Raw genomic sequence first — 16,637 nt, forward strand, 5'->3', positions numbered from 1 at the left:
CCTGTGATCCTGTGTTGACTATAGTAATTAATTTTGCAAATGCGAGTTATGTTTTTAAAATTAGAATACCTTGCAGTTCTTTGAAAACTCAAAAAACGCTAAAGGAAGAGATAGGCTTTTTTTTTTTTTTTTTTTTTTTGAGAGGAGTAAATGAGACCTAGAAGAAATATTTGTCTTGGACATGAAGTCAAATGAGAAGTACTTATGTATTTTTTTTTTTTACCAGAATATTTTTTAAAATAAGTATTTTATAAATTTTTAACTATTCTTTTGACATGCATTTCTTATTTTGTCATAGTGTTTTGTGCAGGTCACAGATTGGATTATTAAGTAATTGTTTGGTATGAGAATGTCCTGTTTTTTTCTTTTGTGTGAGTTTATATTCTTAAGACTTAAAAACAACATATCTATATGGGTTGTATAAATATTTCTATATTTTTAAAGTAAAAGGCTCATTTGTTACCTAGTTTCTCATATTTTAAAAAAATTTAGAATGCTTTATTCTTTTTCTTATCAAGGCATTGCTTCAGAGTTTGGAGTTCGAGGTTATCCAACAATTAAGCTGTAAGTTGAGTGTTGTATGTTTATATGTGTATTTTTATTAGTTCACTCTACTTAGTAGATTCCTTGGAGGACTGAAGATTGGGGTTTGGCCATTCTTTATAAGTGAAGTATGTAATTAAAGGAGAGGGACTGCTTCTTTATGCTTTTCTTCATATTTAAGTCATCATGTTGTTTACGGCTAATTCACATGTTTTGCTTGCTGTGTGACACGCACTGTGCAGGACAAGGTATACAGTCATAAATTATGAAAGGTCTTTTACCCTTGAGGAGTTGAAGCGTGGATTGTGAGATAAAAGAAATACAGAGAGTCAAAGTTGATGATATTAATTCTAATGTGTAGGAGTTGATCAAGTCTAATAAAGTGTACAAGTTGAAAGAAATGTGGTAATTCTAAAGGACTTGTTTTGTAATCATGACTTCATTGCATTTTCTCATATTTTCATTAATCTTATTTTGATAATGCGGGGAGCTGTGGAATTGTTCTGAAAGTTATTTTTATAATAAAGTAAGTTTAAAAAATATTTAAACAACTCAAATTTTTAAATGTAATTAATTTCAGTTTATATCTTGGGTTTTGTGTTGACCTTTCTCCTTCCCCCACTTTTTAAAAATGTTTGCTTACCCTCTTTTACTTTTTGTGTTAAGTAAATGATCCTATCTTTTCCTTCTGTTTAATTGTAAGTATTCTATTGTGCTTCCCAGTTTTTCCTTTTTAAAATTTTAGTTAATTAGGCACACAGATTAATTCATTGGTTGGCTTTTGAAGAATTACATAAGTTTCTAGAAGAGCTGTTTTTATGCATCGTTTTACTCTGTAATGTTGGAGCATCAAATAACTGTGATGTTGTATTAACATTTATTTTGCCTCTTCCAAAATAGTCTTATTTCCCTGTCCTTTCATTTACCTTTTGAGAGGGAACATAGTGAGAATTATAGTGCTTTAATTTTCCAAGCTCTTGACCATGAGTGTGTCGATTATTTTTCAGAAGGCATAGATACAATGCAATTATCAAATGCAGCATAAAATATTTTCATGTAATTTTAATAGAATGCAGCCTCTTTCTTTTGTTTTGTGTTACTGGTCCTCTGACCAGCCTAATGCCTACCATATTTTACATGAGAGCTACTTCTAAAACTTCTCTGCATTTGCTATTTTATATAATATAATTTTATGAAACAGTGGATAATGATTAACATTAAATATTAAAACAGTTAAAACAATCCGAGTTTTAATCTTTTTTTTTTTTTTTTTTTAAGATTAAAAGGGGACTTGGCATATAATTATAGAGGACCACGAACAAAAGATGATATTATTGAGTTTGCTCACAGGGTATCTGGGTAAGTTATTAGGAAAGGCCTTTACTGTATGTTATTAATATTTGAAAATTAAATATATTTTAATAGACTGTATTGAACAAACATATTTTAAGGACATACCTAGGTAAAATTTATTTGATTATTTACTTATGAGAGAAGATAGGATTATACAGCATATCCAAAGAAATGCTTTAAAGAAACAGAGACCATGGTTTGTATTATATACTTGTTAACCTCACATTTAAATTCATTTTGTCTGTAGAAGAATTTTCCCCAGTGATTTTTTTAATACATTTTCCAGATTTTGACTACGTGTAGCAACTCTGTGAATCTTGATTTTTATTTTATGATAATTTTTTATTGGACTGCCTGGTTCAGAGTTTTCAACAAAGCCTTGGGATATTATTGTTCTGAACAGACTTGGGCTTTCATCCATACTCTTTGATACTCAAAAATGTATTTTAGATACAACTAAAATATTTTTCATTATTTATCACATACTGCTTTCTGCCAGCTGTGAGGTATTCGTGCATTTTATACTTAGCATAGTTTAAACCCAAAGACATAGTTAAAACCCAAAGATTATTCAAGTTACTGATCCCTAAAGTTTTACTGATAAGGAAACAAATTCCTTTGTAAGCATTTCTTGTTGGTTTGAATTTGTCACTGATTTATTTAAATCTACGTTTTGATGGGATATAAAGAAAGTCGGTGCTTAGAATTATTTAACATGATCATGTGAAAGTCCTTGAGGAGAATGGTCGTCAAGCTGTGTTAATCTTTATTGGCTTTAAAGTATAGGCATTTATGAGTTTAACAGGATATATTATACTGATAGTTTTAAATAGCTTTAATTTAAATTAAAATGGAATGGATTTGTGGTGGTACAATACTGTCTCAAATTATTTGAGAAAATTCACAGGATTAGGAGTGATCTTTACATATTAAATTTGTGGTGCTTACTGATGTAATTTTCACTGTATTTTTCTCATTGACTATGTTTCATTTTATTTCCTTTGTGAATAAATAAATTTTGAAATAACTTTGTGTTGTATGAGGGGAGTACCAGTGGGAGGTACTGAATCCTCCCAGGATTTTTGGGTTGAGGCTTAAGAAGGGATTCATTCTCCTGATGTCATTGGAGATTACTCTATTGTAGATGAAATTTCAGGAGTCAGTTCTGGAGTTGCGTCACTTGCAAGTTAATTACTAAGTATTAAAATAGAGGCTAGGGTAGGGTGATGATGCAATGCATTATAAGGATTTTGAAAATATATTGGCCTGTGTTCTGCTCTTTTTATAAATGTGGTAGAGTGAAAATTATATATTATAATATATACACCATATGTAAAAGATGACTACCTCTTCTTAGTTTAATGATATTTTATAATTGAAGTACTTCATAATAACCTATGATGTAATTCATTTCTCAGTCTATTTGCTTTGAAAAATGCTTGTATAATAACATTTTTTGTTTTCATGAGGTTCTTATGTAATGACTGTCATTTTCCATTTTATTTTTTCTGAAAATGATTAATGATATGCTTTTTATACTTTTGGATTTTAACCTCCATAGGGTCCTTAAAAAGTGTACACCATTTAAATTGAAGAGTAAGATATAAATATTCTTAATAAAGTACTATATATTCCTGGGATGGTATTTCACAGTGTTTTTTGTGAATGACCTTTTAAAAGGGAGAAAAAAATAATTATCTTGGGATTTGTTTTGTTTTAGGCTGAGGATTCTAAATGGACAATAGTTCTCTTTTTGCCTATCAAAATACTGGTAATGGTGGTACTCTCTGAAGGGATGTTTTGACACTTATTTTGAAACATAGATTAAATTGTGGGTACTATGTTAACCTTTTATATGTATGTGCAATAGTAGTCATGGACCACAGTTTTATTAGATTCATGTGGATTTTGTGATATACTTAAAATGCAATTGATATATTACTAAAAATAACTTGAGACATGGTTAGTTATAGTATAAATAGGAGTAAATTATGTACTTTAGTTTATAATTCAAATTTGTTTTTGTTTTGTTGTGCAACAGGGCTCTAATTCGGCCACTTCCAAGTCAACAAATGTTTGAACATATGCAGAAGAGACACCGTGTATTTTTTGTTTATATAGGTGGAGAATCACCTTTGAAAGTAAGACTTTTTTTTATTCCTCAAAAACAGATGTATTGTAATTTAATTTACTGTGTAATCAAGACTTCACTAGAAACTCAGAACTTATTCTGCTCTTACTAGAAATATTTTCATTCAGTCTAAGTATTTCTTTTTTTTTTTTTTTTTTTTGAGACGGAGTCTTGCTCTGTCGCCCAGGCTGGAGTGCAGTGGCTGGATCTCAGCTCACTGCAAGCTCCGCTTCCCGGGTTTACGCCATTCTCCTGCCTCAGCCTCCCGAGTAGCTGGGACTACAGGCGCCCGCCGCCTCGCCCGGCTAGTTTTTTGTATTTTTAGTAGAGACGGGGTTTCACCATGTTAGCCAGGATGGTCTCGATCTCCTGACCTTGTGATCCGCCCATCTCGGCCTCCCAAAGTGCTGGGATTACAGGCTTGAGCCACCGCGCCCGGCCAGTCTAAGTATTTCTTATAATAAAAACACTTCCTTGTATACCCTCTGTCATGTTTGTCTATATGAAATAGAAGTGTGTAAAAAGTGAGTAGATGTTGCCTGCCTTAGTATTTTTTTCTGTTATTAACCTGGTTAAGTCTTACGCTGCTTTTTCAAATTCTGAGTCTTTGAGGCTGCAGACTTTGTATGTGTATACACACATATCATCCTATAATCATCACCATCATTTTGTTTGTCTAATTTATAATTAAATGAATACCTACAAATTGAACTTATGTTATATTCAATGAACTTTATTTGAAGAAAGATAAAAGCTCTTAATTACGTTGGCTTTGCCTTAGAAACAATTTTATTTGCTTATATTTCTTCTGTTCACCTAAAAGGATATGAGGTAGCAAATTACAGTGGTGACCCTTGCTACATAAGGTAACTCTCATTGTTTAATGAGGAATGAATTTTGACCTTTAGCATTTTTCAATGACTGTTTCTCTGTTTGTATCTTCACAGGAGAAATACATAGATGCTGCTTCAGAATTGATTGTATATACGTACTTCTTTTCTGCCTCAGAAGAAGTGGTTCCTGAGGTAATATTTAAAATTTGATTTTAATGACACAATTTTATTTATTAAATTATTACTTGATTTAATAGATAAAATTGATTTATCATTTCTTGATTATTGATTTTAATATCAGATTTATTTACTGTGATGTGTGTGGAAAGAGTAAACATGCTGATTCTTTACTACTGGTATTAGATTTCTTTTTATTAATAAACAAATACCATCAGATTCATAGCATTTAGGGATTTACATTAGTGCTTCTTTCTTTTTAAAATAAAAGTAGTGATGACAAGTGATACCTCAAACTCCTAAATTGGCTTACAAGTGGTGGATTATTTTGTGTGTGTGTGTGTGTGTGTGTGGCAAATACAGTGATTTTTGGGTCCTCAAACTGAGATAGTGGTCCTCAGTAAACTAGTCGATAAACAGGATATCATAAGTGCCATGAAAAAAAATTAAAGGCCAGGTGCAGTGCCTCATGCCTGTAATCCCAGCACTTTGGGAGGCCTAGACGGGTGGGTCAGCTGAGGTCAGGAGCTCGAGACCAGCCTGACCAACATGATAAAATCCTGTCTCTACTGAAAATACAAAAATTAGCCGGTCATGGTGGCATGCGTCTGTAGTCCTAGTTGCTTGGGAGGCTGAGGCAGGAGAATCACTTGAACCTGGGAGGTGGAGGTTGCAGTGAGACAAGATTAAACCACTATACTCCAGTCTGGGTGACAAAGTGAGACTCCATCTCAAAAAAATAATAATTAAGGCCGGGCCTGGTGGCTTAACGCTTGTAATCCCAGCACTTTGAGAGGCCGAGGTGGGCAGATCACAAGGTCAGGAGTACGAGACCAGCCTGGCCAACATGGTGAAGCCCCATCTGTACTAAAAATACAAAAATTAGCCAGGCGTGGTGGCGCAGGCCTATAATCCCAGCTACTCAGGAGTCTGAGGCAGGAGAATTGCTTGAACCCGCGAGGCAGAGGTTGCGTTGAACCGAGATCGCACCGCTGCACTCCAGCCTGGGTGACAGAGTGAGACTCCATCTCAAATAGTAATAATAATAATAATAATAATAAATTTTAAAACAGTGTAGTAGTTGGGGCAAATAGGAGTGGGATGGGTGCTGTAGGTTGATTGGTCAAGAAATGTTTGTCTCAAGAACATACTTGAAATGAGACTTTTACATGATATGAAGGAGCCGTGCAAAGATCTGTGGATACAATACTCCAGAAACAAGGAACAGATAACAGATGTCCAAGATGAGAACACACCTGACATGATACGGAACAAAACAGTAGGCCAATGTGACTGTAGTGCATACAGTGCGATGGGAAGTAGGTAGAGAGCAGTGTAGGCTTTGTAAGTCATGGCAGTGCATGTGATGAGGTTGAAGTTTGTGAAGAACATGGACCGATGTTCTTGTTTAAGGACATTACTCTGTGCTAAGTGCAGAGTGCATTAGATAGGTATAAGAGTAGGTCCACAGATACCAATTGAACTTTTGCAGTAATCTGAGAAATTTGGGCTTGATGGTTAGTGAGAGAGTTGGGAAGAAGTGAAAGGATTGTTGTGTTTAGAAGATAGAATTGTCAGAGCTTGCTGATCTGGAAGAATAGGAATGAATCAAGAGTGACTCTTAGATGTTTTGGTTTGAACAATTGAGTAGATGGTGGTGTTTTATGAACTTGAGGAATATTGGAGAAGGAAGAGGTTGAAAATATGGAGAGTGAAAAGTGCTTTGAATTACTCATTTTAATTTGATTCAGAATGTCATATTAGGAATCTAAATATAAGCATCAAATAAGCAGTTGGACATAGGGGTCTAGAATTAAGTCAAGGCTGTGTAAAGAACCTTCCTAGACATGGGAAGCAATGTTTTAAGGAAATAAGTAGGCCCAGAACCTGAGGTCAGCAAAGGAAAATGAGAAAAAATAGTAAATTAGGAAAAAGAGATGAGTTGGAAGCCAAGATGAAGTGTTTTAAAAGGAGTTAACAGTTTGTGTGAGAATTTTGCAAAGTGATCAAGAAAATAATGAGAGGAAAATAACCACAGTATGTGCCCACACGGAGGTTGTTGGTGGTTTTCAGAGGAGTAGTGGCGACCAAAACCTTATTGGTGTTTGAGAGACATTGATGGCAAGTAAGGAAGTGGAAATCGCAAGTGTAGACTTCTCTTTAGGAAACTTTTAATGAGTAGAGGACCTTAGGAATTTGGCAGTAACTCAGGGGAAACATGAAAGAAGTCAAGGGAGTTTTTCTTTTGAATCAATATAAATTATACAAAAAATTGAAATATTTTTCTTTTCACAAAGGTAAGTCAGACATTTCATTTCTTTTAAATGTTTTAATGTTTAAATATTTTAAGATTACAGACTTGCCTAAGTAGGTGTTTAATGCTTCCTGCAATATATGTAGGTGTTTATCTTATGTACCCCACAGTGATTTTCAACTCCTGGAGGAACCTCAGTTTCTGGACAACCTAAACCCATTTTGATTTCCTAAGTATTTTATACTTATGTATTTACTTTTGAAGGGGAAGGTAATGTCACGGGATCCTTAGGTTGTTGCTTCACCACCAGAAACCTCTGTGGCCACCAGTGCCTCTGCTTGGGTTTTGCTTGCACCCGCTGGGCTTATTCCGCCCACTCATCCTGGCAGGCTGCACTTGGCTCATGCTACAGGCCCAGATCCCATGCCTGCCAAGGATGAGCCAGGCATGGAGCAGCAAGGGGTGTGTGAGTGAGCAAGTGTGGGATCTGGCCACTGCGCACAGCCAAGCGTGCTGGCTGCCATAGGGAAGGCAGCTCCAGGCATCTGCTCCATGTGAGGCTGTGGCTGGACTAGATGTGCTGCAAGTGGCTTCCACTGCTGCAAGAACCAGCATCTGGACAAGGGGAATGCAGTGGCACCTGAAAGCTCAGAAAACACCATGAACTGCAGAGCCCTGAAGAGGGTGTTAACAGTGTGTCGCAGCCCTGACTTGGGGATCCCCAAGGTCTGGGCTCCCAGGAGGGTCACAGCTCTTCTCTCCTTGTCACCAGCAACATGGTGACTGGGGGGCATGTTTCAGTCCTGTTTGCATTACAGCTCCTTCAGTCCCTCCACTGAGTGGTTCCCAAGTTCTTGTCCCACATCCAGGAAGAATGAGGCACATGGACAACTGGAGGATGAGCACGGTGGAGAGGAGCTTCATTGAGCAACAGAATAGCTCTCAGGAGACCCGAGTAGGTAGCTCCTTTCCACAGGCAGGTCATCCAGACAAGTCTGTGTCTGGCTTAGTCTGGGGTTTTTATGTGCTCAGAATTGAGGAGGTGCATGCTGAGTGGTCCATGGGTGGCCACGGTCAGGCCTGGAAAAGGCGCTATCCAGTTGGCTGTATGGTCATCAATGAAGTTCTTACTCCAGACCGTGGACTTCACCCAGAACTGGTAGCCTGGCCCCCAGGCTTCAGGCCCTCCTTGGCCGGAAATTGGGATTTTACTGGGGACCCACCCCTTCCTGCTTAGGAACCTGTCTGACTCCCGCCATCATGATTATACCGTCTGTGGCACCCAGGCTGTTCATGCCCAGGAGTGCCTGCAGGTTGCGCTGAGCCAGCCTCCCTCCCACGCTTGTCGATGTCCAAAGTCTGGAGGAAGCCCAGGCACTGGTGAGAGCTGGCATGCCAGTGCCGCCCCGAGCACACACACCCGGCTAAGTTGCGACAACACTTGGGCTCGGCCACAACTTTGCTCCAAAATCAGAGTAGGCACTGGGAGCAGGGAGAGGCCAGGGAGCAGGAGCAGGCATTTTTGAACCTGCAGGAGTTGGGGGGTGGGGTGGCTGCTTTCTGGGTCCCAGAGAGCTCAGGGATGCCAGGGTCCAGAACCACTGCTGAGCAGCTTCAGCTACACCTGGGAGTGTGGGGCTCCCACCCCACAAATTTGGTAGCGGGTAGGCCTCTCCCGCCTGTTCCTGGCCCCCACTGGCTCCACGGAGCATGCAGCCCCTGCCTCACCTCCCATGCTGCAGCGGGCATTCCCGCAGCAGCTGCTCCCGACGGGCTGCCACTGCCTTGAGTAAGATGAGAAAAAGAGGCCACACTTGCCATCAGAATCTCCAACAGGGTTCCCAGAAGGTTACAAACCACTGTTCTGGAATGCCCTGATGTAACATAAAGGCTTAAAATGGACTAGAATCTGAACTGCTTACACATTTTTGTCTCCCAAGTCCAGTGAACCACATTTTTATATGAGAGATGAGAATTTATGCTAGGTCCTCATGTACAAAGCTTTGCAAGCAGTTGGTACTTGGAGTGCACCAGAGGGTTTGCTGTGTTCTAGGCCCTGGCACCACTTGACACCATCTTAATCCTCATGTAACAATGAGGTGTTTTAGGCCAAAATCCCTAGAACCCAGAGAGCCTGGGTAGGCATATATATAGCATCTGTTATGTAAGCATATTTAGTATTTGTGCATTACTTCTATTATTTTTTTAATCGGCCTTCTCAACTAGTTTGTTTAGTCATTCTTTATTCCTGAAGATGTTAATATTCGTCATTTCCCTTTTTTAGTTTTAAGGATGTATTTGGAAAAGTCTGCTAGGGGAAATAATAGTTAACTTCAGAGAAATATGAGTTTTACTCCCATAGATGATTCTCAAATAAGGGCAAAGCCCATAATTTTGTGTTCTTTCCATGCTTTGAATATTAATGTTTTGTCCTTCCGAGCTTCATTAGCTTTGCAACTGGTATTTATGAAAACCCTAGGAGATGCAGTGAGGGGGTACAAAGATGAATTTAGACAGTTTCTGACTTCAGAATACTTACAGATGAACGAAGGAGATTGGCATGCAGACTATAACAGTAATAGAAGATAGTTGAAGAAAACACGGGAGAGGAAGAGAGCTTCAGAGTGTGTGACACTAGATGGCTGCAGGATTTGAGACTGTATCATTTGTGTTCTAGTAAGAACCATTCAGGGATGTTGATGAAAGAGGGAGGTGCTGAATGTTGAAAAATACTTCCTAAGCATCTGTGTGGATGAGTTGCCAAGAGCAGGTGAATGGAGCATGCTTGACTTAAGAGCTCTTGCAGTGCCCTTAAAATTGTTATTTTCATAGTGCTATACCATTTTTTAATAGTAATGTAACCAAATCATTCTGTATTATTTTCTGTCCCCCGAGATGTGTCTCCCTCCCTTTTTAATATTTCCAGGACAACTGTCTTTATTTTTATTTTATTGTTATTTTTCTACATTATTTGTCTTCTGATCTGATATTTGTTTTCTAGTATAATTTTACTCTCGAAATAAGTACAACTCAGGTGTAAGCAGCTGGTACTTTCTGAATGAATCCCTTATTACTACTGTAAGTGGCTTATAAAGCAGTTTACACTTTAAGCAGTGCTCTCAGTTATGGTATCTGACATAACTTTCACAATTGTTCTGTGAGGTAGGCAGTCTCAGTGTCTCTATTCCACAGATGAGGAAGCAGACTCCCCTGGGTAAAGTGGCTCATTATCCCACAGCCAGTGAGTGGTGGGGAAGGACTTAAACCTAAATAGGCTGGTTGATGTTTAAGTCTGTTATCAGTTAAGAATAATCCACAGTCTTTACTATAGCAAACAGGACATTGTACCAGGGGATATATAAAAAGATTCATATCGGCCGGGCGCGGTGGCTCAAGCCTGTAATCCCAGCACTTTGGGAGGCCGAGGCGGGCGGATCACAAGGTCAGGAGATCGAGACCACAGTGAAACCCCGTCTCTACTAAAAATACAAAAAACTAGCCGGGCGCGGTGGCGGGCGCCTGTAGTCCCAGCTACTCGGGAGGCTGAGGCCGGAGAATGGCGGGAACCCGGGAGGCGGAGCTTGCAGTGAGCTGAGATCCGGCCACTGCACTCCAGCCTGGGCGACAGAGCGAGACTCCGTCTCAAAAAAAAAAAAAAAAAGATTCATATATACTCCTTGGATGAGTTTGGGATTGACTGTACTCTTTAATTGTTTGTGACATGCTTTTTTGTTATTTTTATGTGTGTTTGTGTTTTCTGGTATCTCAAGACTTTTGAAATTATAGTTACTAATTAGAATTTTTTAGTGATAAAAGTTATTTAAACTTCTGATTTTTTGCAGTACGTGACACTAAAAGAGATGCCGGCTGTGCTTGTTTTCAAAGACGAAACTTACTTTGTTTATGACGGTAAGTTCCAAGTCTTTAACTCATGTAAAACATTTTAAAATTAAAATGTCTATTATACGACTTAGGTGGAAAGATTTTGTAAATGCTTCTGCTGTTTAATGAGAATAACAGTTCTCATTACTTGAATGACTGATGTTTTGGGGTTTTTCACCCTTCAACTTTTAGTTGTTATTTTTATTCCGAGCTTTACCTACACAACATTTCTTTTTGTTGTTTGTTAAATTGTATGTGTTTTTGAGGAATAAATTCTATGTGATTTTTATACATTACTTTAAAATGTTCAGAATTAGTTTTTTTGAAGTAACATTTCAGATACAGAAAAGGCTTGAAGAAGTAACATGTGTTCAATAGTGTTGAAGCCCCTGTGTTTCCCTCCGTAGCGGCATTTCCCCTTCGCTGTTAGAAATAACCGCTTACCTGCTATTCCGCATTTCTTCACTGAAGCAAATACTTGGTCTACTTTTAAAATATTTTAATTGTAATATCAAACATACATCATAGTAGAGAACGGTAAAGCCCTGCATACCCATCACCGAAGTTAAACACTTACCAAGATCTTTGCCCATCATGACATTTGCTCTAACTTTAACTTTGAATTTGTTGAAGTACTTTAAAGCAAATTGTAGTGGCATTTCATCAGGGCTTTATATTACGCATCTCTTTACATAATGCAGACTTTTTATTTGCAGGTAAACCACATGCAGCTACAACAACTAACATCATTCCTTGGTATTTTGAAATGCCTACTTTCATGTTTTCCAAACTGTGCTGAGATACCCCAGGGCAGTGCAGCAAACTCACAGGGGCTACAGGGGATATTTTAAATTTCAAGGGAAACGGTGAAACTCGACATCTGTAGGACACCACAAAGCCACTCAAAAGCAAAAGTGAGTGGAGTGCAGTCTTAGCTGATAGCGTTCTTGCTAGCGTTCTAAATTCTAATTCAATAACATTTAAAATCCAATTTCTTGTTCTCACTAACCGCATTTCAGTGCTCCGTGGCCTCCTGTGGCTTGTGGTTACCATGTTTGAGGCCAGATAGGGAACACCCATTCATTCAGAAATACTCTAGAATGTAGATTGGATGATGATGAGGTTTAGGGTACAAATGATCCCATCACCCAGGTAATGAACATAGTACCCAATAGGTAGTTTTTTAGCCCTTGTCCTCCTCCCCGTCTCCCAAGTATCTGTTGTTCCCATCTTTATGTCCACATGGTACCCAGTGTTTACCGCCTACTTCTAAATGAGAACATGCAGTATTTGAGATGGTTTATTTTCAAGTGAAATTCAAATTGATCACTGTATGCAATCTCATAGAAAATTTGCTTTTAGCATGGAGTGGACATTGTGGCCCAGTAATCAATTTCTAGTTTTATGTTTATTTTCCTAATTTGTAAATTCGAATCCATAAATACTTTTAAGATTTGCATTGTGTCACTTATTTTATGGGTTTGATAACTTGAAAATGTTTTGTTTAGCATTGCAAGAAAAAGCATACCTTTCCAGAAGTCATTAAAATCCTATCTTCAACCAGATGTGTTGGGAGGCTTTTATAGACATTTGCTTTACATCACCTTTTTTATGCAATTGTAATAATTTTGAACAATTACTTCAGAATTATATTTCTAATCAGGATGTAATATTTCTCTTAGATATTATATTTTCTACCTGCTTAGCAGAGGAATTATTTTATATTGGAAAAAAGCTAAGGTACTATAATTTTATATGTGTGTTAGTTGTACCTTTGAGAAAGAGCTGTAAACTAGGAAGACTGTCATAAAGAGAGAAGAGCAAAGAAATTGTAATAAAAATTACCTATAGTGCCATGACCCGAGTATAACCATTGATCCAGGGTAACCATTTAGGAATAACTGACTTCATTTTACCATTCTATGAATTTATCTTTTCGTACTTTTTTTTTTTTACAAAATTACAGTTACACTGTTATATATTGTATAATAACCTATATTGTTTTGTAATCTGTTCAGTTATACGTTTTTTTGAAAATTTATAAATGATCTTTCTTGACATATACCAAAATTTATTTAAATTATTTCCAATTTAGGATATTTTGATTATTTCCTTTATTTTGAATTATTTTTATGCTATTTTTAATGATGCTATAAATGAAGATTGCTTTGTGCATTAATCCTTCTGTACATTTGATCGTACTCTTGCAATAAATTCCTAAAAATCATATTTATGGATGAATGATTCTCTGTCAGGCATTTTATACCTGTTACCAGATTAAAGCTATTATAACTGTCTTAAACTCATATTTATACTATAATTTGTTAACCTTTGTCTTGGTTTTAAGAGTATGAAGATGGTGATCTGTCATCATGGATCAACAGGGAAAGGTTTCAGAATTACCTTGCTATGGATGGCTTCCTCTTATATGAACTTGGAGACACAGGTAACAAGCATATGTACAAGTCTCCATCACATTACATGATTTTTCTGTGATTATTTAAAATCTTATTTTGTAGGAAATGAATTTAAGCTCTATTTCCTAACTTATTTTTTTATTTTAGATCTGAATGCCAGTTCTTTATGAGAACATAAACTGATATTACCAGAAGATATACCTTTGCATGTGGGTCAGTGATTAAAGCGATGGTTTACTAATAGAACTGATGGTGGCAAGGAAAACAAAAAGCCTGGGTAATAAGAGAGTGAGAAAAATAACCAACTAAGAAGCTATACACAGGAGACTGATTTTGTGATAGGAGTTAAGATAAAACTTAGCACAACCTATTTATAAGGCCTGCTCTTACCTGTGAAAGGGAAAAATGAAATTAAATTTGGCATGATTTCTTAAAGTTACACTGTTGCAAATGTCAGGCAATGCAAATATAAACACAAATACAAAAATGAAAGCTATAAGAAGCCGATTATATGGTCTCAGATGCAAACTATAAAAATTATAAGAAGCTAACTATAAGTTTTAGGAGAAAGTGTTTTATAAATTTATAGCAAATTAGAAATGAGAAATCTTGGTTATTGGTGCCACATTTGTTTCCATTAGTAACTTTATGATAAATAGCCTGGAAGTATAGTTTTTGAGTAAAACAATGAGAAAATTTTATTCAAGACTCAATTTTTTTAAATATAATAGGCGTAGAGTTTCTTCTTTATGATAGCCTGCTCTTAAATCTAATTAATGAAAATTAGAGACATTCTTACACGTTCTCCTGTTTTTAACATTTTGGGGGATATTTCTGTTTTGTTCCTGAGCTTGCTTTTAATGTTCTGTGTCTAGTGATATTTCTGTCTTTGCTTATCTTTACAGAAGGAGCTGTGTATTAGCTCATTATTGGAAGTTGCTGGGGACAGTGTCAAAGACTGTGGTTTTACTTTCTGATTCTGGTTTTTTGTTGTTTTTTTTTTTTTTTTTTTGAGAAGGAGTCTTTCTCTGTCGCCAGACTGGAATGCAGTGATGTGATCTCGGCTCACTGCAACCTCCACCTCCCTGGTTCAAGTGATTCTCCTGCCTCAGCCTCCCGAGTAGCTGGGACTCGGTGCGTGCCACCACGTCCTGCTAATTTTTGTATTTTTAGGAGAGACGGGGTTTCACCATGTTGGCCAGGATGGTCTCGATCTCCTGACCTCATGATCCTCGCACTTTTGCCTCCCAAAGTGCTGGGATTGCAGGCGTGAGCCACCGTTCCTGGCCTTTTTAATTATTTCAGACTCACATGAAAGGAAAAGGGAGAAATGTAGGAATATAGTAGTTTTGCTTGTATAGTAATTATAGGAGATAGCATGACCTTGAGGTGATTCAAACAAGTGGCTTTGGCTCAACTGAACACATCTTTTCCCAGATGAATTTGGAGACAGAAGTGTGCTGTGGCAGTGTTCTTTTGTGTGTCTGACATAATTGCCCTTGTTAGGCATCAGCTGTGGTCGTGCTCCTGCTCTTCACCCGACCTGTCCTCTTATGTTAGCACCACAGCAGCCTCCCGACGCTCTGCGGCTTCAGACACCTCGTGTCTTTCTCAGAAGTTCTAACTCTTGCCTACATCTCCAGCCTCATTTCACTCTAGCCTCTCCCCACACTCTTCCTTCTTGAGGCACACTAACCTTTTAGTTTATTTTATTATTGTTACTATTATTTTATCATTTTTACCCAAGTTTGCTTGATACCAGTTTCTTGAAAAGGCTATGCCACTTGCACCAAAGCACCTTTTTACATGCTTTTTTCTTTGTTTGGAAATATGCAGTTAATTCATATTCATCCATCAAACTCAGACCAAATACTGCTTCCTTAGAAAAATCTTTACTGACCCCGTCAAACTACATTAATTTACGCTATAATTTTTTTTATAGCAGCATATTCTTATTTTTAACAGGACATTTATTTGATGAAAATGTCTACCAGTTCTACCGTATTGTGTTTTCACAAGCGCAGAGCATTGTCTGTGTTTGCTCATCACCATGTCCTCGTAACCAGCCCAGTGTGTGGTACATTATTTAACACTCAATAATTGTTGAATGAGTATGTGAGAAACTGTGGCTGTGTTTCTTAGAATCCTGTTGGTCTGTGGGAGAATTCTCTGCATGTTGTAGACATTTTGAAAAAAAAAAAAACTCAGAGGCATTTGAAAATTAAAGAAGCATATAATACAAAAAAATGAATAGTAGATGAGATATTTCAAGAAGGTAGATACCATTGTGAACTGTTTTCATCAGAGAGGTAAAAGAAGATTAAAGATTGTGTAGAATTTAAACAGGTGTTGAAGCAGTATGGAATTAGAAGCAGCATTAAAATACAGGGATAATACTAAAAGATTATTGATTTAATCCTACTTGTATGTACCTGCTCTGAACCAGGTTTATGTCCGTATTTCTGTGCGTCTAATCTTACTTAACTCTCCCGATACCTCTATGAAATATGTATTAGTTTTTGAAAATAGGTTGAAGTTTACTGAGGCACTTCCCTGTTCCCCTGCGCCTTGGTATGGTGCCTGGAACATGATGGACACTGCTAGATAGCAGTGTGTGGTTTTCTGATTCTAACACCACTCTTCTGGTTATTACATCATGCCAGCTTCCTAGAGGATATCAGGATACATATGCTTTATGTTGTATTTAGGGTTAAGTAAATGTGAGTCAGTTTAATTCTGCCTATTGTAACTGGCAAGTACTGAATCATGGTACCAAAGTCAATGGCCATGTAAAAATCATTTTCTTATTCTTCTAGACCATTGTTTTAGAGCTACAATAATTCTTAGCAAACTTGTTTTTAATCAACTTATTTCCTATGCTTTTAGCCTTTGAAAAAGTTATCTTAGTCAATTTGTAGGGTGCAAGGAAAAAATACAATTCAAGCTTGTAAGTTGGTATAAAAAGTGCAATTTTAGTGTATAAATTATTACATATTTACTCGTATTTACATTTTGGGGTGGGAAGTGGAAGGGAATTTGTCACCTGG

General features: G+C 37.2%; 1 protein-coding gene across 2 annotated transcripts in view; it reads left to right on the forward strand.

Moving 5' to 3' along the window:
• LOC105476958 (thioredoxin related transmembrane protein 3) overlaps positions 1-16,637 on the forward strand; it is a 39,023-nt gene that overhangs the window by 12,499 nt on the left and 9,887 nt on the right. The window contains exons 5-10 of one of the 2 annotated variants that reach the window (XM_011733261.2): positions 519-564; positions 1,822-1,902; positions 3,938-4,037; positions 4,975-5,052; positions 11,134-11,200; positions 13,521-13,619. In XM_011733261.2, the coding sequence (XP_011731563.2) occupies positions 519-564; positions 1,822-1,902; positions 3,938-4,037; positions 4,975-5,052; positions 11,134-11,200; positions 13,521-13,619 (471 nt within the window). The remainder of the gene's footprint in view (positions 1-518; positions 565-1,821; positions 1,903-3,937; positions 4,038-4,974; positions 5,053-11,133; positions 11,201-13,520; positions 13,620-16,637) is intronic. The other variant, XM_024791349.2, reaches the window with a different exon arrangement.

This window comes from Macaca nemestrina, chromosome 19 (assembly GCF_043159975.1).
Source record: "Macaca nemestrina isolate mMacNem1 chromosome 19, mMacNem.hap1, whole genome shotgun sequence".
Classification (NCBI taxonomy): domain Eukaryota; kingdom Metazoa; phylum Chordata; class Mammalia; order Primates; family Cercopithecidae; genus Macaca; species Macaca nemestrina.